We start from the raw sequence: 25000 nt of genomic DNA on the forward strand, positions 1-25000 counted from the left end.
CACCGGTGACTATGCTGTCAAGAAAAGTCACATCGTACTCTAGAAAGTCTCCGCCAGGCGTTGGCAGTATGCCCGTGAACCCTGCGTGAGCTCTTTCTTCTTCTCAAAAGTTCCCTGCAGATGTCCAATCTTTGTTCTTTATGATTGTCTGTCAATTGCTTAGGAACCCATCTTGCGCCGACTTTTCTGTAGCCAAGTTCATCAAATACAATTCTATGGGCAGAAGTTTCCGAAATTTCAAGACTGCTTGCGATTTCATGAAGTTTCAACCTCCTGTCTTGACGAATAAGCTCATCAACTCGCTTCACATTGTCTTCTGACGTCGCAGTTATCGAACGCCCTCTCCCTTCCCTGTCTGTCAAGTCGGAATGGCCGGCTTCAAACAAATTACACCAGTGATCGACTTGTGTACGGCTTATAAAATGCTCACTATATACACTCTGAAGTTCTTTATGAATTTCGGTAGGATTCAGACTTTTGGCGTTCAAAAAACGTATGACAGCTCTGATTTCCTCCTTTGACCAAGTTTCGAGGTGGGCCGCCATCTTTAAAATCGTCTAGAAATTCATTGTGCAAAATGATGCACTTCATAATTTCTGGGAATATCCGTAAGGAAATAAGGAATATCATGTCGTTTACAGAATTAAAAAATCTCCACTGGTTGCTGAGCAATGGGCATTTTTCGGTTATTTCTGAAAGAGCCCTCGTACTACTACTACTACTACTACTACTACTATTCAGTGATGCCAAAATTCCGGGTTACGGGCAACTTCTGTCAAATTCCGGTGAGGTCAATTTGTTCCAAGGATACCCCTTCACATCATCATCACTGTTACAACTACCATCACCATATCATCACTACTAAAACCACCACCACTACATCATCATCACTACCACTACTACTTCAAACACCAACACCACATCATTATCACTACCACTACACCACCACCACATCATCATCACTACCACTATAACGACCACCACCACTACATATCATCACTTGCACTACTACTACAACCATCACTACCACACTATAACAACCACCACCACATCATCATTACCGCTACTACTGCAACAACCACCACATCATCATCACTACCTCTACTACTACAACACTACCATTACCACTACTACTACAACCACCACCACATCAACAACACTAGCACTACTACGACCACCACGACATCATCATCACTACCATTTCTACTACAACCATCATCACCACCACACAGCCGTTTACTGCTTTCACTTTAGTTCGATAGGTAAATTTTGCCGGACGCTAGTTCATAACAGATGGCGAGTCACGGCCTGTGCCGAAAGGGCGACTGAGCAACTTTTCCTATTTTGACGATTTTTTTCTCAAGTTCAAAGTGGCGTAGTAAAGATGCTATTAGATGATGCAATAAGATATTTTAGAGTTATAACTAGTGATGTACATACTTTTATTTGATATAATTTTAGTAGATCATTTGGGATTAGATTTTAAAGGAAATAACCATAAAAATGTGTCCGAAATTTTAATTACTTCAAACGATATAATCAAACATTACATAGTTATCTGAGTTTATACAAATAAATGAGAAATACTGCAATAATCATCAATATTCACAGAGTAAAAATATATAATCAAAGTCGTTTTGTAATGAAGCATTGTTGAGATATCCGCTCACTTGTACAGCCATATCATTTTTTGACAGCAATTTAAAAAATGCGTAATCACCGAATTGTAGGGGTTTGTTGATCAAATGATCAAACGAACTGTTTAACTCACTCAACCCTAACACGAATATATCCGTCGTATACCCGGGTTACTTTTACCCCGTGCCCATTTATTACATTCTTCTGAGACAAATTATAGCGTATAACAAAGCTAATGTTCTAATTATTATAAGTTATGGTAGTTGAATAAAACTATCTATGTACATGCTCATTTATAATACATATTTTCCAATGTTGAAAAGAAGCAAACATCTCTAGGATTGAGTGAGTTAAGTAATGGCAATTGACAATTCTTAGGAAAAGATATGTTATATGCATTCCTTGACGTTTGTATAGATCTAAACTATAATAATAATAATAATAATAATAATAATAATAATGATAATAATAATAATGACGATAATAATAATAATAATAATAATAATAATAATAATAATAATAATAATAATATAATAATAATATAATGATGATGATGATGATGATAATGATCATTTTCATGAAAATAATATAGTGGCTATCACCTAAACGCCTGCTAATTTTGGTAAACGCAATAATTTCTCTTTAAAATATCGTTCTAAATGCCCGTTTAAAAAAAATTGGAATTCGCCTTTATGTGTCCACTCTCACAGAAAGGAAATTTTAAAAAAAAGAAAGCAAGAAAGAATAAAGAATTTTACTGAATTATTTGCGACCGAAGAATTGACTCATCACCTGTTTCCGAGAGTTTTATTTAACTTCCCAACGCCCCAAATTACTATCAATTCATTCAATATAATTTACTCCTCCCCACTCCACGTTCTCCGGCAATTTCCTTCCATGTCCCTCAAACTGCTTTCTTTCCATGAGCGTCTACAACTACAAAAGACGTCTAACTTCTACGTCATGGCACAAGACCGAAGGGCTAGAGCTCAGGTGGTCGCTGGTTCGGATAAGTAAGTAAGTAAGTTCCATGAGCGTCCAATCAGCTTTTTACAATTGCCCATTTCCAATTGGCTGCTGAAAAAGGACAATTCTAATTTCAATTATCCACCAGTCGGCCATCAGCAAAGTCAAGAAAGCTCCTCCTACTCAAATCACACATACCCACGAATATGATAGGCCTTGTAGACCAGTCACTGGTCTTTGATGTTACACAACCATCCGCCAGCTTTGATCACATCGCTTTTGATGATGTCACTCAATATCTATCTTCTCTCAAACCCGTTGACTGTACCACGAGTCAACATAAAAGAATATCGCGATGAGGTGCGAATCGTGAAGATGGAATGACGTAGCTGTGTTTAAGTTATAGGTTCAAAGTTCAATTGTCAGAGAGAACTGATGAGAGATTAAACTGAGGTGGTGAAATGAAAATTGTTTCGTGGTAAAACGTTGCATAAATTAGTTTTATGTACACCAACACACACACACCAAAACACACTCTCTCTCTCTCTCTCTCTCTCTCTCTCTCTCTCTCTCTCTCTCTCTCTCTCTCTTCTCTCTCTCTCTCTCTCTCTCTCTCTCTCTCTCTCTCTCTCTCTCTCTCTCTCTCTCTCTCTCTCTCTCCAGTGCTGCGACAAAAAAAAAGGACGCCTACCAGATAGCTAATACTATTTAAAATGGAAATTTGTTGAAAATGGTCTGCTTATTGATCAACCGAAGCATCGTGGATATTAGAAATGATCATTGTGAATCAGTTGAAACACGTGATATCGATGTAATACTAATACTAGTAATAATCATATAATATCAGTGTATTTATCTTACTCTTGATCACCACTGTAATAATAATAATAGTAAAAAATAAATAATATCCATTTTTTGACAATAAAAAATCGTGATAAATGCATTGAAAAAGATGGGAGGGGGGGGGGGGGGGGGGGGGAGGATTAATGATCCGATAATCAAAGTGAACTGTTATTTTAAAATAAATTGACAATCATAGGTAAAGATAAGTTATGAGTATTCCTTTGAACTTTGTATAGACGTCTAGATCTTAACACATTTTATATATATTAATACTTTTTATTAACATACGTAAAACCTCACGATTATTGTAAGGAACAGCTGATTGTTACATTTCACAGAAACAGCTTCTAATTAACCAACGTTCTGTTTTCTTTTTTTCACTGGTGGAACTTCACTTGCTAATTCTGGAGCAGTTTGCATGAAATGTTTTTTAACCACATATCTCATTTGAGCCCTTTCACAGCTTATTCGGCAGAGTCCATTTGCATTTGGACAATGCTTGTTTTCAGTATGACCATTCATCTGAGTAAAGAAAAAAAATCATTAGTTATTATTGATATTGATGATGATGATGATAATAATAATAATAATAATTGTAATTATAAGAGTTATAATAATATTATTGATTGTTAGTAATAATACGATAGTGATCGCCTAGATGCCTGCTAATAATAATAACGTAATAATTTTCATTTAAAATATAGTTCTAAATGCCCGTTATTCAAAATGGAATCCGCCTATATACCCACTCTGAAATATTTTTAGCAAAAATAAGATAGAGAAAGAAGTTTACTGTATCATTTGCGGCCAAAAAAAAAAAGGATTTATCACCGGTCTGCGAGAGTCTTATTTGACACCTAGCCAACGCCCCAAATTACTTTCAATTCATTTCAAATTTACTCCACCTCTCCAGCAATTTCATCCCATGACCTCCAAACTGCTTTCTATCCATGGAGCGTCAATCAGATGTTTACAATTACCCATTTCCAATTGGCTGCTGAAAAAGGACAATTATAATTTCAATCGTCCACCAGTCGGTCATCGGCAAAGTCAAATAAGCCCCTCCCACTCAAATCACATATCCCCTCGAAACTTCGGCCTTGTAGCGCAGTCCACCGGGCTTTTGATGTTACACAATCATCCGTCACCTTTGATCACATCGCTTTTTGATGTTATAATATATCTATCTACCCTCTTTTCTCACGCCCGTTGACTGTACCAACGGGCGATGTAGAAGAATATCGAGGGAAGGTGCGAATCGTGAAGACGGAATGGCAAATTGGTGTGAAAGTTATAGGTTTAAAGTTCAATTTTCACAGAGAAATCATGAGAACTTGACTGAACAAGCAATAAAAATCGTTCCATGCTAAAAATGTGCGTACACGAGTTTTACACACACACACACACACGCCCCCCCCCCCCCTCTCTCTCTCTCTCTCTGTGTGTGTGTGTGTGTACTACTACTACTACTACTACTACTACTATTACTACTACTACTACTACTACTACTACTACTACTACTACTACTACTATGATTACTACTATCACTGCGCTATCATCATCATCATCGTCATCATCATCGTCATCATCATCATCATCATCATCATCATCTTCATCATCATCACCATAAAACAACAACAACAAATAACGTTATCATCACAATAATTGGACTCGTGATCTTATGTCTCTGGAGTTTGTCTGAATACGGGACTATTTTGTTAGCCAACAAAGAATTAGACAAGATGTGTTTACACATTCATTGTGCAGAAACCGGTCATTACAAATCATTGAAATAAATACTATATTAAAAGTAGATTATTACTCTTATATTTACTACCATGTGTTAGGGTAACAAAACTCAGATAACATCAATTTGAATTTTTTAAACAATTAAAAATATTTTTTAGGTTAATTTTAAATAGAAAAATATACATTTTTCAAGAGAGAATAAAGTATACTCACCATTTCTTGATATCAATGGAAATAATTGCGTCTTAAAGATGAAAATATGGCCGTTATATCGATATAAAATAGAAAAATATAGAAGTGTATGGTCAGCAATTGCAGTGTAAAAATGTCGATTTTACGAAATCTGTCATATAGCCTGACTGACAATGAAATCCAAGCGGTGCATTCTACCTGCAGGGATCAATATAGGCCAGTTTTCACGTTCTGGACATCTGTTATGACGTAACCACACGGTGGTCTCCCCGTCATCGACGGTGGGTCGTTCCCATTGGGGGTGAGGCGGTAGTAAACTAAAGTGAAAGATTTCTAGTGTAATAAACGGCTGTGACCACATCATCATCACTACCATCACTACTACAACCACTACCATCATCACGTTATCATCACTACCACTGCTGCTACAACCACCACCGCATCATCACCACTACCACTACTACTACAACATCCACTATCACATCATCATCATCACTACAACCACTACTACAACCACCAACGTCACTCATCCTCACTACTAACAGTACTACAATCACTACCATTAGGTTTTGGAAAAGGCTCTTTACTCACATTCTCTCACCGTACTCAGGTGTAGAATGAGTACCTGGCTGTTAACAGCGTTGTCTTTGTCTGAAAATGATCCTGGCGGTGATGGCAACAACGTAAGTGATGCTGGTGGTTTAGGGACAGTAGTAGTACTGGTGCTGCTGAAGTTTATGGTGAAGATGTCGACGGGGCTAATGCTTGTGAGGATTGCAGCCGTATTCGTTAAAAAATCAATACGTTTAATTTTTTAAAATTTGGCCAGAAAGCTCGTTTTTTAAATATCGATCAAATGACCCTGTTCAATCCAACTCCAGGTTCACGAGCTTTTGATGTGATGAGAACAAGTTTTCTGGCCAAATTTTTAAAAATGTGTTGGTTTTTTAAAAGTATAGCAGTGTGATCGTGTTGTTGACGATTGGTGTAGTGTATGGGGTTGGAGCGGTGGTGGTGATGGTGACAACAGTAGTAGTGGTGATAGAGGCACAGGGAAACTAAACTATGTGTTATAGTAATCACATGACCTGGCAATTTTAACAGTTAATGGAGCTGTGGTTGGAATTTACAATTCTTTTTATTGTATATCTGTGGGTATACTAGATGACATGTAATAGTGGAGAGAAAATGAGGTAAAAGAACAATCATAGGTCACTTATTACGTTTGTTCGCCGGCAGTGACTTCGACCTCGCTGACCCCTGGTCTGGCACTGTGCGGCGTGATGAATCACGCAGGTAGCATGAAAATTAAAAGGAACAATATGTGGTAAAACGAAAGCTGTGTACTACTACTACTACTACTACTACTACTACTACTACTACTACTACTACTACTACTACTACTACTACTACTACTACTACTACTACCATACTACTATACACTACTACTACTACTACTACTACTACTACTACTACTACTACTACTACTACTAACACCACTACTACAACTACTTCTACTTCTACTACTACTACTACTACTACTACTACTACTACTATTACTACTACTACTACTACTACTACTACTACTACTACTAATACCATTACTACTAATACCACTACTATAACTACTACTTAAATTAAATCTTGACATTATTCACACAACAAAATAAATTTTAAAAATTAAGAGAAAATAAATTCACATGTTTGCGTTTATTAATCAGAAGTGTCAACAAACACGAGCTCGCTCTCACTGTTTATATTCGGCAGCCGGGAGTCACGTGACATCGCTGTGCATTTTCAATCGGCATGAGCTAACCCGATTCATTTATGGTAAATCTAATGGAAGGTACATAATATGGCTTGTTTTTGCCTGGTTTGAAGGTTGTAAATGATGAGCAGTGATGCCAAAACTCCGGTTTCACTGGAAAAGACTCCGGTCTGGAACAAAAAATTCAGGGTTACGGGCAACTTCCATCAAATTCCGGTGACGTCAATTTATTCCCCCCCCCCCCCTCTTCAAACCACCACATCATCATCACCACCACATCATCATCACTGCCACTACTACTACTACTACAAACACCAACACCACATCTCTACCACTACTACTACACCACCACCACATCATCACTACCACTACTACAACCACCACCATCACATCATCATCACTACCACAATCACATCTCTACCACTACCACTACACCACCACCACATCATCACTACCACTACTACTACAACCATTACTACCGCCACCATTACAACCACCACCACCACACCATCACTACCACTACTACTGCAACCACCACATCATCATCACTACCTCTACTACTACAACCACCACATCATCACTACCACTACTACTACAACCACCATCACATCATTATCACTACCACTACTACACCACCACCACATCATCATCACTACCGTTACTACTACAACCACCACCACCACCACATAATCGTCACTACCACCACTACTACTACCACATCCAATCCTACCACATCATCTGAACTAACACTACTACAACTACCATCATCAACACCACATCATCACTACAACTACAGCTACAACCACCAGCACATCATCACTGCCACTACTATTACAACCACCACAACCACATCGTCATCTCTACCACTACTACTGCAACCACACCACCATATCATCATAACTACAACTACTACTACTACTACTACTACTACTACTACTACTACTACTACTACTACTACTACTACTACTACTATTACTACTACTACTACTACTACTACTACTACTACTACTACTACTACTACTACTACTACTACTACTACTACTACTACTACTACTACTACTACCACCACTACTACTGTCTACTACAACCACCAACACCACATCATCATCACGACCACTAATACTACAACCACCACATCATCACTACCACTACTACTACAACAACCACCACCAACACCACATCATCTTTACTGCTACAACCACCACCACATCATCATCACTACCACGATTACCACAACTACAACTACCACTACCACCACCACCTCAGCATCATCACTACCACTACTACAACAACAAGCACTATCACATCATCACTACCACTACTACAACCACCACCCATACCACATTTCCCTCACTACCACCATTACTACAATCACTACATTTGGTTTTGGAGCTTTACTTCATTTGAAATAAGGAAACTTGTATTTGGCATTGTGTTTATATCATAATATTATTCTAATCAGTTATCTATTTAGAACTCTACAATATATGTAAACACAATGCCAATTCCCTTTTCTTGTGTGCGGAAATTCCTCTTTCGGCATAAAAATTCCTACAAGTGGTGTCTGAATGAAATTCCTGTGAGCCAAATTTAAATTTGGCATCTCTGGATGAGTTACCTATTTGTGGTGAGAAATCATTGTAAATACACCTGACCACTCTCTTCTGTGTCATTTCCAATGTGTTGATATCTCTTTGGCAGTACTGACCCGGACAATACTTGCTTATTCTAGGATCTTTCTTAAGATTGTTTTGTAGCAATAGGCATGGATGTTATTTGGACAGTCCCTTCCTTAGATTATGGAGAATAAACGCCCGTGTTCTTTTGTCTTTTGATGTTATCTGTCTGTGTTTTTTCCTTTCCATTTTGTTTTTAATTTCATGAACAAGCCTGAACAAGATTTAATAATGTACTTTTTTTTATGTTGCTTAGTAAAATTTACTTAAGTTTGTACTGATGATACACATTTATGATTCTTACGGTAGCATTCTTAAAATGTTCCATGATCTAAGTGAATGTTTGTCTTTATCCTTCTTCCATTAGATTGGATGGAGTAAAGGAGCGTTTCCAGGAGACCTCAGAAGAGTTTGAGAATGCCAGACGAAGAGCCAAGATGGCCAAAACAACATTTGAACGGATACGTAAGAAGCGATATGACACATTCATGCACTGTTTTGATCATGTGTCAACCAAGATTGATGAGGTCTACAAGGTAATGTCATTGTGTTGATTCAGCATTGAAACATATTGCATCTATCATAATTCAATGATGATAAACTTCTGTCTTTTGACATATTATCACATCTCTGTTAAATTGTAGTTAGGTGTCAATTGCTGGACATTTGTTTGGACAAACTTTTTCAATAATAAAAGAGATAGTCTTTGATGAATTGATTGTTGATGGGGTTGAATAAAAGAGATAGTCTTTGATGAATTGATTGCTAATGGGGTTGAGAAAGGAGACAGGCCAGGCGCTCTCTCTCTCTCTCTCTCTCTCTCTCTCTCTCTCTCTCTCTCTCTCTCTCTCTCTCTCTCTCTCTCTCTCTCTCTCTCTCTCCCCCCCCCCACCCCACTCCCTAGCTTTTTGACTTTCTTCCTCTTTCCTGTACACAATTTCCCTCTTTTTTACCAGGTGTCATGGTCTCAAGTGAGTAAAGAGCTACTCGACTATGCATAAAGATATGTAGAATAAGGCCCCAGAATTTACTAGTTACTTTAAAATGAAGGACAATTAACGATGGGTTTAAAATGAAATAAAAAGAAAGATGAAATTTAATTAAATGAGATGAATGATTATGGCAGTTACAAATAGAAAGATTGAGATATCACGTAACTTATGATGATATAATATCAGGTTTGTAAGGTTACGTTTCTGTTATGATATATGTGTGTGAGTAATTGGATAGTAAAAATACAGGGGACCACTTAAATGTAAAGATTACCTAGATATTAATATTGTACGGAATCACTTCAATATAAAAGCGAAAGTAGAATCTTTGTTTTTTGTTTACTTCCTCTTATGTAAAACCGTTAGTTGAATAAAGTTGTTGATCTCATCCCAAAGTGTTATCCAGTTAATCCAAATATTTATATCGCATCAAACATCACAACATGGTGTCAAGAAGGTCAAGTAACAACTAAGAAAGAGAAGTACAATCTTAATTACTCAGAAAATCAAGTATCACATAAATAAAGTAAAGTTAGTTGTTAGTGACAACGGATCATGGACCCACAACTGAAACCACAGTCTATGGACTTTGAAAACGGCAATATTGCCGAAAACTGGAAAACATGGAGCCAACACATGAAGCTCCTACTTACTGGGCCTCTAGCTGACAAGAAAGATGAACAAAAATCAAGCTATTTTCTGCTCTACATTGGTCAATCGGGGAGAGATATTTACAATACCTGGTCCCTCCCAGATGATGTGGATGTAGATACACTATTCAGAAATTTACAGAATATTGCCAGCCAAAGAAAAACACAATAATGGCGAGATTTCGTTTCAATTCACGAACACAGAAAGAACAAGAAACAACTGACCAATTCGTCACAGATCTACGCCTGATTGCCAAAGAATGTGACCATGGTGAACTGAAAGACTCTTTGATAAGAGATTGAATTATCTTCGGTACCAGAAACGACAAAATACGTGAAAGATTGCTACAAGAAGAAGACACAAAACTAGACAAAGCACTTGAAATAGCAAGATCTTTCGAAGCAACGAGTCAGCAAATGTCTAATCTGACTCTAAACACATCTAGTGTCAATGCTGTCGATATCAACGCGCTCAGAAAAATGCCACATCGTGCCCAATGGGTTACAAAACCTACAACAAATAACATACTGAGACAACCAGTCCACCAAATGAACCCAACCAGTAGCCATTGTTTTAACTGCGGTGGGCCACCTCACCACCCTTCAACATGTCCAGCAAGAAACAAAATATGTAATTATTGTAAAAAGCCAAATCACTTTTCAAAAATGTGCCGCAAATTGAAATTCAATCAGTCGAAGGCTGTGCATGAGATGCGAGAAGATATTGAAGAATTGTCATTTGAATGCGTTTCAATTGAATCAATAAAACAAGCAACAAACAAAAGAGACGAAGTCTTTGCAAAGATCAATGTCGACCTTCCAGATTACCAGACATCTCACACAAATCTCAAAGTTAAAATCGACACAGGGGCACAAGGAAATGCCTTACCACTGAGACTCTACAAGAGAATGTTTCCCAAACAATTAGACAACAATGGAAACCCAAATTCTCTCACACCATCACAAAAGGTATTGACAGGATATGGTGGACATAAAATCAAACAATTTGGCACATGTATAATAGACTGCAACTACAATAACATACAGCACAGTGCATTGTTTTATGTCACAGAAGATGCAGGGTCTGCAATAATGGGGCTACCATCAGCAGAATCATTGAAACTTGTTACGATGAACTGTGTGATAAAGCGAGAAACAATGATACAAAATAAAGAAGAGCTGATAGATCAGTACCCAGATGTTTTTGATGGCATAGGAAAATTTAAAGGCCAGTATAAAATCCATCTTGACCACAATATGCCTCCAGTCATTCATGCCCAACGGAAAATACCAATTGCTCTCAAAGAAAGAATAAAAAAGGAGCTAGACGAAATGTGCCAAATGAACATTATAACAAAAGTAGCAGAAGGAGAGCCCACAAGCTGGGTTAACAGTCTTGTTTATAGAGAAAAGGCAAATGGCAGATTAAGACTATGTCTAGATCCCAAAGACCTAAATATAGCCATTAAAAGAGAACATTATGTCACACCTACATTAGAAGAAATACTACCTAAACTAAGCGGTGCAAAGTTCTTTTCGATCCTTGATGCCAAATGTGGATATTGGAACATTGAGTTAGACGACCAATCAAGTTACTTAACAACATTCAATACTCCTTTTGGCCGCTACAGATTTCTGAGAATGCCTTTTGGTCTAAAAATGAGCCAAGACATTTTCCAGCACAAGATTGATCAGACTTTTGAAGGTTGTCAAGGTGTTATTGGCATAAGCGATGACATAGTTGTGTTTGGAAAAGATGAGGCTGAACATAATACAAATCTTAAGAAAATGATACAACAATGTAAAGCCACAGGTCTCAAACTAAATCCAGACAAATGTAAAATAAAACAAAAAGAAATAAAATTTTATGGAATAATATGTACTGAAGATGGCGCTAAACTTGACCCAGACAAAGTATCTGCATTACAAAACATGAAGTCACCTCAAAACAAACAAGAATTACAATTCTTTTAGGACTTACAACATATATGAGCAATTTCATCAAGAATGCCAGTGATCTGACAGCCCCCCTCCGTGATCTTATCAAGAAAGATCAGGTATTTGCTTGGAATGCCAGCCATGAAACAGCTTTCAGCAAAATCAAACAAACTATCTCAGACCATACAACATTGGCATACTTTGATAATAGAAAACCTATAACAGTGTGTGAGTAATTGGATAGTAAAAATACAGGGGACCACTTAAATGTAAAGATTACCTAGATATTAATATTGTACGGAATCACTTCAATATAAAAGCGAAAGTAGAATCTTTGTTTTTTGTTTACTTTCTCTTATGTAAAACCGTTAGTTGAATAAAGTTGTTGATCTCATCCCAAAGTGTTATCCAGTTAATCCAAATATTTATATCGCATCAAACATCACAACAGTTTCCAGGCAGTTGAAAGGGATGGATTATCTATTCCTCCAACGGTGGGCTCAGGTTTGTAAGGTTCCACTTCCAGGCAGTTGGGAAGGGATGAAATATCTATTTCTTCGACAGCGGTTTCAGGTTTGATCCTTGATGTGTCGAAGATTGCAGTGTCAAAGGTACAAGCTCCGGCGTCTTGATGGTGGAGATAAAATATCCACAAAGTACCAAAAGATAAAATCTTCAAATATATCAATGTATGAGGAATGGAGCAGCTGGCCGTCCGGCATAGATTGTAGAGAGAAGTGAATGTAGAATGTTAGACCTATCAGCTTTTATAATAAGTGGCAACGTGACAGAATGGAGAACGAAAAGTATTCACTAATTAGAAATTAATTCGAGGGAAGGCTATAAAAGGAAAGATGATCTAATAATAGAAGGTAAAGTTTTTCTAAGCCTACCGAAATATAACTGGAGTGAGATGAATTCAGTTCTTATTAAAATAAAAATTTAATAAGATAATTGTGAACAATCTTTACTGTGACACCAGGGTGTCCTGGCAAGTCTGATATGTCTGTTTTTGGTCGGATAAGTTGGATTTTGGTTGGATTATGTGTCTGTAAGTTGGATAAAACAAAATTTGGTTGGGAAAATTGACACAGGTCTGCAGTCGCAAATATCAGGTTCTATTAGCAGACCTGGCAGTCAGTACGATTTTCTGAATTTTAGTAGCCATTTTGATAACAAATTCGGAAATGGAAATACGAGAAAATGAGATGAAATAAACAAAATGGAAAATGTGTTTAAAAAATGTATTTTGTAATTTTGTTATTGTACTCCATGGTCAATCACTACACATTGATGTCAGATATTATTATTGTATTTTATTTTAAGGGGTCAATGACTGAGATATTATTATATGTTGCCTCCAATTTGTGGGGTCAATAACCAAAGTATTATTATGTGTTACCACCAATACATTGGTAGAATAATCATGGACTGACAGCTACTCTCCTTATTTAATTTGGCATGTGTGTGCCAGCAGGCGGGTCTGTCAAGGCTAAATCCATCCATTCAATACATTGCTCTGAGACTGCCAGGACATATGTCCTCTTGTATGTTTGTAAATTATTTGACCTTCTTTTTAGTCTTTAATCAATCTGATTCCCCCAAATCTCTGAGAAAAGTGCTGATGGATATTATTTCTAAATTTGTCAAACCAAGTGCATGCACCTTCAAATGAGCCTTTAATGTGGATTTCAATCTTGATTACAATGTCAAGGAACAAAATGGCATCACAGTTGATAGTGAAACTGAGATTCTTGAAAGAAGGAACTTCTCATAATAAAAGAAAAATCACCATTGTCAACTGTCATCTCATATTACAAGACTATGTAACATTACCTCTTGGATAATCTTTTAAAGGTTGAAGCTGCTGCCCCAAATAAATTGTAGAGGATCAGTCAATTGCCAATTTAAAATATATAATGTATAGCAACCAGCTTTCATTCTATTGGATCCTTTAATAGATTTCTGGAGGCCCAGCTTATTCACCTTCAGCACATGATCATGGAAGGCAAAATTCCAGAATTTGACAGAAAAGTTTAAATCTGGGCAAAGCAAGCAAATGAGCCTAATACCAGAATGATATGTATGTTCTTAAATCTTTTAGTTGTGCCCCATTCTTTGCAGGCTGTCAACATGTTTAATTGCATATTAGATAGATAAAAAAATAACCAACATTAGAAGATGCCTTATCATTGTGAAACACAGAGCAACTACCCCTGTAAATCGTCATTTAAAACGATCATGCATTTGGGCAGAAAGATTATGATGATATGTGGGACTAATCTATAAAAGTATCCAATGGAATGAAAGTCCATATTTGTTTAGTACGCCTATCAGGCAGACTTGTGTAAGTGTGCTCGTGCTGTTTTTGTGAAGTTTTGTGATTTTAAACCATTTAACATTTATTTCTACATTAGATTTTTATTCCACCCTGTGTGACATGTTTCAGTGAATCTTGTGATATAATTTAACAACTTTTCAAAAGAACGAAATATTTTAATCAACAAATTTTCAAATGGATTTTATTCAACATGATAATTTTTATCCTCCTTGTCAGTTGACATCATGGTACCAACTTATGTTCACATCATTGTTTATGCTTATCTAATAAATAGAGGTGCCTAAATGAGTCAATAAAATGGAGATAAAGATAAAGGGAGTAAATCTGACATGAATGAACAACACAAAACAAACGACGTTTCGGCCCTTGGCCTTTATCAAGTAAACACAGAATACATATATATTTATATTAGATTGTCATGATAATATAGGTGAAAATTTGTAAATGTGTGTGTGCGTGCGTGTGTGTGTGTGTGCACTGGAAGAGAAAGAGAGATGAAAAACTATATATATATATTTCAAGAATAAGGTAGGGGGGAGGGGGAGGGGGGGGTTATAGACACATAGATAACCACACCAGTCGGACAGTCGTCATAATGTAAACAATGGCAGTGATTTGTAAACATAGAAAACTACACAGGTTTTACTATCGATGTCTTAGTAAAATACCCACTATTCTAATACTTCATCAATAGAGCGAACACAGAAAACTGTGAAATTTATACGTGTATAATCTGATCGAGAAAATCGCGTGATAACTAGTCACCCATTTGGCTATATAACAACAATAACAATGATCAGAGAGAGGTCGATATCATTCATGTTATTGTTTATAAACAACCAACTATGTTGGTCCGAGCACGTGTGAAGGTATGTCACAAATTTCATGCTGTGATTGGTCAAAAATCTACTGGTTAATTGAAGAATACTAGACAGCAACAGTGTTATTAGTGGTCCCCTACCTCCGTTGTTAAGATATTTTTTTTAAAAATTAATAAAAAGAGAAAGAGAGAGAGAGAGAGAGAGTGGGAGAACGGGAGTGGAAGGATGCGTTTCAAAGTTATATTTAAAATAGAGGAGAGTGATAAATCAAATTTAAAAAGTATATATATATATATATATATATATATATATATATATATATATATATATATATATATATATATATATATATATATATATATATATATATATATAATATATATATAATAATTAAAAAACACATGCTTATCACTGCTTGGCATTTTCCCCTCTGATGGTATTTTAGTGCTAGGTCAACTCGACCCCATTAATGAGGTCAGCCCATGGGTAGAACAGGTAGCAGTCAGAGGGAATCTGTGATGCCCCTGATGGTAATTAATTGCTGCAATATTTCATGATATTGCTCAGTTGCTAACATGAATATGAAAATTGTTCCCTCACCACAAGCAAAGCAAGGGTTTCTTTCATATGCCATGGTTGATAATAATGGATCCTCCTAAGGCCTCTCATAAGAGAGGCGTCAATTTAGTGGTTTTTGAGCTATCAATGAAATTAATTTGTTGTAATTTGCATATTAATAATTTAATTCCCAGCAGCAGAAAATGATTGAAACAAGGCTGATTTTATATTTCTCAATCCTGTTTTGACAGTTATCAACACTCTTTTTCCTCAAATATGTTCTGCTTATGGAACAATCTACATGCTGATATCAAGCTCATGACATGAGCAAAATTAATACCTTTAATATACACTACAAAATGTCAGAAAGGTGCTATAACTTGTACCTTTTGGATATGCAACATTGACAGTATTAATGAGTATGTTTTGTACCATTTACGACTCACAAATTTAATTTAAAATACTCAATCACCAAGTCGCAGAAGTTCTATATTTTAGACAGCAAGGCACAGAAATTTACCAGCATATTTGCAAAATGTTTATTGCCCCCTCGTGTAGTTGTCATGTGTATTTCTTTCCAGGCCCTGGCAAGGAACCAGAGTGCCCAGGCCTTCTTGGGCCCAGAGAACCCTGAGGAGCCTTATCTAGATGGTATTAACTACAACTGTGTGGCTCCAGGCAAGCGTTTCAGGCCTATGGACAATCTGTCTGGAGGTGAAAAAACAGTGGCTGCTCTTGCCCTTTTATTTTCCATAAATAGGTGAGTAAAGCCTTGTCATAATTGCAAACCCCGTATCTGAATCATTATTCCAAATATTTGGGTTTTTTCATGCCATTGATATTATTATTATTATTATTATTATTATTGGTTGTAATTATCATTGTTGTTATAGCTGTCATTTCTTTTTCCTAGGCAAAGGTGCACTACTGTCATAATCCGTTTTGATTTACCTTTCTTACCAGCCAATTCTTACCACTAACAATTCCAGTTTGAATGAAAAACCAGATATTATTATTGGCTCTGAGTCATGGTTGGATTCATCTAAAAACTAGAGGTGCCTAAATGAGCCAATAAGATGGAGAGAAAGATTAAGGGAGTAAATGTGAGTCATATATAAGGGAATAACACAAAACAAATGACGTTTCGGTCTTTGGCCTTTTTCAAGTAAACACGAAATACCTATATATATAGATTGTCATAATAGTTGAAACGAGATAGGTAAAATTGTGTGTGTGTGTTTGCATGCATATAATATTCTAAAATGAAATCAAAATAGAGTAAACTTAGCTTTGAAATTTTCCTAGATTAAGTTGAAATCAATATTTTTATTTTTTAAAACAATTTTATATATATATATATATATATATATATATATATATATATATATATATATATATATATATATATATATATATATATATATATATATATATATATATATATATATATATATATATATATATATATATATATATATATATATATATATATATATATATATATATATATATAAGGAAAAGTACACAACAGATTATGGTCGACTGACGAAATGGAAACCCATTGAAACAATTGTATCAGCTGAAAAATGTGAGCGACCTTACTTATTTTATACGCTCTAACCAACATTATTGAGCACTCTCGAACTATATATATATATATATATATATATATATATATATATATATATATATATATATATAGTACTATAAATAGTTCGAGAGTGCTCAATAATGTTGGTTAGAGCATATAACATAAGTAAGGTCGCTAATATAATATATCTCTTAATAATAACACTATCGCTGTCTATTATTCTTCGACCTCAGAAAATTCCCATTTTACTCTGGAACCATCACAGATTATAACAATGTACCATGGGAAGTTACATCTGCAGCCACTTTAGATTTATTTACAGAGCTTCTAGATCACTGCTGAATTTTCAACTTAATGTTATTGTTCATGTTAAAATCTTCATGAGTGAAGGTGAACATTAAAGAAAGATTCAGATTCAGATCGTGTTTTTAACCCCCATGAGGCAGTCAGGTCAATACCAGAAGTACATAGATAACTGTCTGTTGTTGTAAGATTATGCATCTAAATGCACAGCACCTTGTGCAGCTGCAGCTGTTTTTAGCCAATATTACACGTATGACACACAAATAGCTGTTTACTGAATTTTTTTGCAATACTTTACCATACAAACTATACCATTTTTGAAAGTCTATTTAATAAAATAAATATAAATAAGGACATTTCCTCCCATAGTAGGTAGGGAGGTATATGATGTGTCTTCTATTCACCAGTATCTGTTTTCCAATTGTTTTCTGTATTTGTCTTGAAACTCGTATCATTTGGTTAGTTAAGACACCAAGCAAAATAAAAATATTGTTGTATTATTAAATGACAAGAATGTGATAGAAAGGAGTGGTGACATCATAGACAAAAGAAAAAAATCGGACCAGCTAGGTTCGAAACACACACAAAAACATACATTTTATAGTAGTCATATTCATTTCCAAGAATAACCCATTAGAGAAGAGGGTGATGTCATCATAATAGATCATTGTCATTGCGATCATTAGTGTGTAGTAAATTTGGAAATTTACCCCGAGTAATGGAATAGTCCAAGGCGGTATGCGGCCCTTCTTCCCCCACCCCAAACACAAGAGGGCGTATGTGCAAGAGGGGGTTGGTGCAATTAATTAAGTGGGATGGGTGGTGATTGGTGGAAGAGAGGCTAACGACCTAGGCAAAAGAACCGAGAAAAGGCAGTAAAGAAACTAGAATCGCTGGGACCGTTAGAATAGAAAGGTGGTAAATGAGGACCGCTAAGGTTCTTCACCTTGGGACCGGTTCTCAATTTTCAGCTAAGGAACCTTGGGACCGGTTCTCAGCGCAGCACTACTATAGAGTCCTACTTGAGACATTAAAAACAAACACAACTTTTAATTGATAAATATTTTCATCCAAACTGTAGCTACCACCCGTCACCTTTCTTTGTATTGGATGAAATTGACGCTGCTTTAGACAACACCAATATTGGAAAAGTAAGTAAATAATATTCAGTATTTTGAAGTGTATGTGAGTTTTGTAAGCTGAGTGCTCACAAGTTAAAAGAATTTGATTTTAATTTTATTTATTTTTACAGTACATTCCAGCACCTTTTCCTCGAACTCTTTGGGACATGCAAAATGGTTCAAGGAAACCATAGTGCCTTGCCAAAAATTACTTGACGGAGAGATATTGGGGGGGGGGGGGTGTAACTCAGCGGCGATATTTGCTTTATACCCAAAAGATACCTAGTTCGAATATTCACCACGTTATGTGGCCCAAAGTAAGCCACCACTCCCTCGCTCAATTTGTGGTGATGAGCTGCAGCTGACACCTGGGTTATTCCAGTCTTTCCTTGAAATAGACCCTAAGACAAATCTCCGCTTGAGGATGAATAAATGGAACGTTATTATGTATTGACTGACTTTATTGATAATGTTGAGGTAGATAACTATAAACATGTTGGGGGTTGGGGTGTGTGTGTGTTTGGGGGGGTGGGGGGGTGCTGTATCACAACATTCATATACCATCGTAGCCAACCATTATCAAAATCATGGCCCGTGGCAATGACGAAGTGATAAGAATAGCAGAAAGGTGTCCGTCATGCGAAACAGTGACAGCGTCTGTGGGTACCTGTGTTTTAAGGGGTAACACTGAAGTGTAGACAGACGTAACTCAATGTCACAGTATTTCAGCAGTGGCCGAAATAACTGGTTGCATCTTTAAAAAGCCCTTTAATTAATCTTTTGTTTTTTGGGGGTTTTTTTTACATTTGCTGGGTAAAATTATTTGGAGCTAAAAATTAGTTTGAGGAAGGAATGGAATGATAACAAAGAATAATAAGTTCAAAATTCAGGACATTCAAATGAGTTCGAGGAAACCATGCAAAAGTGTACTATAAAGAATTTGTCCTCATATGTGATTCTTGTACACATTTTTGCCTATATTGTCATTACCAAACTTAATAATTACGGTTAAAAGGAGAGTGAGGCATGTTTGAGAACACAAACTGCCAACTCTGAGGGTTTTTTCTTCTAATTTGCTTATGTTTTTACCCAACTTATTTTTTAAAAAAGCATTTTGAGTATACACTTGTGATCGTGATTATACATTGTGTTCTTGTGTTAAATTGTTTGAAAAAATAGTAGAAATTCACAATATAATATGCATACTCCCTGTGAAGATTACAAGTATTTAGTCAACCACTATTTCAGATGACCAATTTGGTCAAGGAAGGCCTATGTTTTCCTAGAGATTATTATAGCCCAGTATCATTATAGTTTTTTAGCTTTCAGCAGAACCTGATTCCCAACTTTTGATTTTCTCATTTAGAGAAAAAAGCAAAGTTTTTGAACAATATTAAATGGTGTGAAGTGCTTTGAGGTTTTGACAGGATACAAGTGTAATTTATTATTAGTTTTAATTATAACCTTCTTGTCCACTCTTTTGTAAATGTAACCATTACTTTCATTCAATCATTATTCGAGATCAATAAACTGACAACTTACAAATCTGCTTATCTAGCAATAAATTATTTCAGTAAGGTGACATGCTTAAGTTAGGCATATTTGAGTCTCAAATTCATTTTGCTTATGATTTCTTGATTACTGTGGCCACCTGGGAGACTTAATTCCTTCTTGAATCCATAAAAATCCAAGTGTATAAAAACAACCCATAAGTGGGAATTTGCAGAGTGGTTTCCTGCTGAATTAAAATCAGGGTCCTGCTTCAAACCCCGCTATTTTCCAGTTTTGATTTCCAGAAATTTTAACACAAATTAAAAGTACCACTTTTATCCTCATCATCTACATCACCATCATCATTACTACTTCTACCACCATCACCAAATCATCATCACTGCTACAAATATCACAATCACCACAACCACTACCACCGCCACCATCATCATCATCATTATCAGCAGCAGCTGCAGCAATAGCAATAGCATCTTCATCATCGCTACTACAACCACCACTACAATACAACATCATTGTCACTACTACCACAAATACAACCACGTCATCATACTACCGCTACTACCACAACCACCACATCTTCAACACTAATACCATTACTACAACCACCACTACCACCACATCATCATCACTACCCCTACTACTATAACCACTACCACCACCACATCATTGTCACTGCTACCGCTACTTCAACCACCACCATAACCATATCGAACAAAAAGTGAAAGACACCTCCGATCCTGGGTGGGGTTCCTACCTCCCATAGTGGGCAGGGAGGTACTTATTGTGTCTTCTATCCCCTTATGTCTGTTTTCCAACATGCTTTCTGTCTTTGTCTTGGAATGAGGTTACTTGGTTTTATCCTGGCCCTGCTGGAGTCTTGGCTGGGAGGGAAACAGTCAAATGCATAGTTATTGTTTTGGGAGATGATATTTTTTTCCTTGTAAATCATCTCTGTTTTGTATTATTATATTTGTTATGTTTAGTGTATAATGTAAGCATTTGAGTGTATTCCTCTCTGTTGGATTTTGTGCTTGTGTCCGGATGAGACTTATAGGTGATCTCAAATTAAGTACATTGGTGGTATGCTCTTGGAATCTACATCTGATCCCTATTTGTTCCTAGTTCCCCTTTGTCTTGCTTTTTATTGGGTGCTTTAATTGTAATTCTAGAACTTTTTACTATCCCATTTTCTTCTTTTTTACTGGCGCTAATATAACCTAAATGTGTTGCAAGCGCCGTAAAACCCTTAAAAACAAAACAAACAAACACCTCCGATCCTTTTTACCTTACAGTTGCAGAAATTTTTAATAAGGAAAATAATTTATAAATTTTGGTCTACGTCTGTTTTAACTTTGAAACCTTTTCTTTAAAATTACTTCATACCCACAATTTTTAAACATCAATTTATAAAATCTCTTACTACAACTTTTCTATTGACCTTTTTATTCTACATTATGTGCCATGTAATTTATACTATGTAATTTTTCTCAGTCAATTTACAATAGTATTATACTGTAACTAATTTTTACCTTTTTACTGATCTTTTTTTCTTATATGTTGACATCAATATACCTTTTCTAGATATTTATATCTTTACACTTTTATAATCTGTATGTCCCTTAATTTACACTATGTAATTATTCTTACAGCCTACAATATTATTACACTATATATACCTATTACCAAATTTTACTTTACCACGTTATATGTTATATTTACGTATATTATGTTTATGTATGTATCATTGTCGGCATTTTATACGTCTGTACAAAAATTTCCTTTTGGATGAATAAAATACATTATTATTATTATTATTATTATTATTATTATTATTATTATTATTATTATTATTATTACTATCGCTACAACAACCACCACATCTTCAACACTAATACCATTACTACAGCCACCACTACCACCACATCATCATCACTACCCCTACTACTACAACCACTACCACCACCACGACATCGTTGTCACTGCTACCGCTACTTCAACCACCACCATAACCATATCATCACTACTACAACCAGATGATCATCCCTACAGTCACCACCACCACCACATCATCATCATTTCTACCATTACCACCACTGCATCATCATCACTACCACCACTACTACAACCACCACCACAATCACATCATCATAACTACCAAATCACCACCACATCATTATTACTACCACTAATATAACAACCACTACCACCCATCATCACTACCACCACTACTACAACCACCACATCACCATCACTTCTACCACTACAGCAATCACCATCACATAAACAATTGTTGTATTATAATAGTTGAAAGCCAGGGCCGTAGCTTCCTGTTGTGATTTCTACATTCATAAAAAAAAAAAACTGATGACAATACGGATTAAAGCTAGAGGTGCCTAAATGAGCCAATAAAATGGAGATAAAAAATAAAGTGAGTAGATGTGACTCATATATAAGAGAACAACACAAAACAAACAACGTTTCGGCCCTTGGCCTTCGTCAGGAGACAGTAAACAAAAACACAAACAAATATGTAAATTTACAAAATATCACATTTTGTCAAATGTGGAAATAATGTTAATGTGAAGAAAGGGCGTCGAGTGTGGATGCAAGAAGTGGCGCGAGAGAAGGAGAGAGAGAGAGAGAGGGGGGGGGGGGAAGAGAGAGAAAGAATGAGAGAGAGAGAGAGAGAGAGAGAGAGAGAGAGAGAGAGAGAAGTACGTTTGTGCTGTCCTTTTTCCATTTTTCTTAAAGAGCCGCATAAGTAGACTCTGGCTGCAACCTAACAACTATTACCTCATGGGATAATTAATATTACTATTATTATCATTATCATCATCATCATCTTTTTGTTACTAATACACAGCCGCTTTAGACAGTCCCCCATAACCTCCGTCTTAGGTACGTCTCCCTGTAGAAGGAATTGCCTAACTTGCCCCTAGAACAACAAATTTCCATTTCCCCTTACGTGAATGGACCAGTCGCGGCTCCTTCACCTGCATCTCTTGGAACATCATCTATGCCATACACTGTAGGAACTGTAATATGTTCTATATTGGCCAAACGGGTAGACGCTTGGCCGATAGATTTAGGGAACACCTGAGAGATACATCTCAGCAGAAACACGTACCTGTTTCTGACCATTTCAACTCTACTGGGCACAGTCTTTTTATTAGAAGAAAATGAAAGAGGTGAGAAAGGGAAAGGAAGTAAATATGAAAATGAAACTTATCGATTGGATGATGATGGAATCGTTTATCCGCAGGATTGGAGAAAGAAATAAACACAAATAGAATGGGCTTATGCAACCCGAATGAAGAAATTAAAACTGGTAGAGTTGGAGATGGGTGAATAGAGGAAGGAAGAGTGAATGAGTGAAAGGAGGGATATGAAGAGAGGAGGAGTAAGGTGAAGGATTTTAAGAGTGCATAGGAGAGGGTGACTCAGACTAGCAGTGGTTGACTATAGATTAGAATAAATAAATGAATAATGATAATATTGATGGTGATAATGAAAAACCGGTAATAATAAATTATATAGATTAAAAGGTCATTATTGCTGTGACCACCTTGAACAATACTCTTTTTTGATAATGATCCTAATATTAGTAATAATAATAATAATAATAGAATGATAATAAAACTAATAATAGTAATAGAAATAATAATAGGAATAATAATAGCAATAATAATAATGATCAATATGATAATAATAATGATAATGATCATAATAATAATAATGATAATAATCATAATCATAATAATAATAAAAATAATAATAATAATGAATAATGATCATAATAATAATAATGATAATAATTATTATTTCAAACAAATAAATTATCATTATTATTATCATATTGATCATTATTATTATTGCTATTATTATTCCTATATCTTATACACCAACGACTGCAGACCATCCTTTGAAAATTGTTTTATAGTGAAATATGCAGATGATACTGCTATTCTTGGCTTATTAAATGATAAAGTTACCGAAAAGAATTATTTCAAACAAATAAATATATTCACCGATTGGTGTAAACAAAATCAGCTTGAATTAAATGTTGAAAAAACGAAAGAACAGGTGTTTGGTGTAAAAAATAAAAACGACTTAAAGTGTGTGGCGATCGGTAAAGATGATGTTGAGATAGTTGACTATTTTAAATATTTAGGAATAACCATTGATAGTTCCCTCAATTTCTCTCAACATATTAATATAATATCTAAGAAAGTTGCCCAAAGATTATACATCCTAAGGAAATTGAGAACATTTCAAGTAAGGAAGAAAACTATGTTAAGAGTTTATGACTCATTGATTAAAAGTGTAATTGCGTTTGGCTGC

The 25000-nt window shown here is 35.7% G+C and overlaps 1 protein-coding gene across 1 annotated transcript in view; it reads left to right on the plus strand.

Annotated features, from left to right (window-relative positions):
* Positions 1-25000, plus strand: part of LOC144975848 (structural maintenance of chromosomes protein 1A-like) — a 159841-nt gene that overhangs the window by 113416 nt on the left and 21425 nt on the right. Inside the window, exons 23-25 of the mRNA XM_078920035.1 lie at positions 9200-9368; positions 16714-16892; positions 19108-19177. Of these exons, the coding sequence (XP_078776161.1) occupies positions 9200-9368; positions 16714-16892; positions 19108-19177 (418 nt within the window). The remainder of the gene's footprint in view (positions 1-9199; positions 9369-16713; positions 16893-19107; positions 19178-25000) is intronic.

The sequence above is a fragment of the Berghia stephanieae genome, chromosome 6 (genome assembly GCF_034508935.2).
Source record: "Berghia stephanieae isolate SIO BIC M18660-M18661 chromosome 6, UCSD_Bste_1.3, whole genome shotgun sequence".
Taxonomy (NCBI): Eukaryota; Metazoa; Mollusca; class Gastropoda; order Nudibranchia; family Aeolidiidae; genus Berghia; species Berghia stephanieae.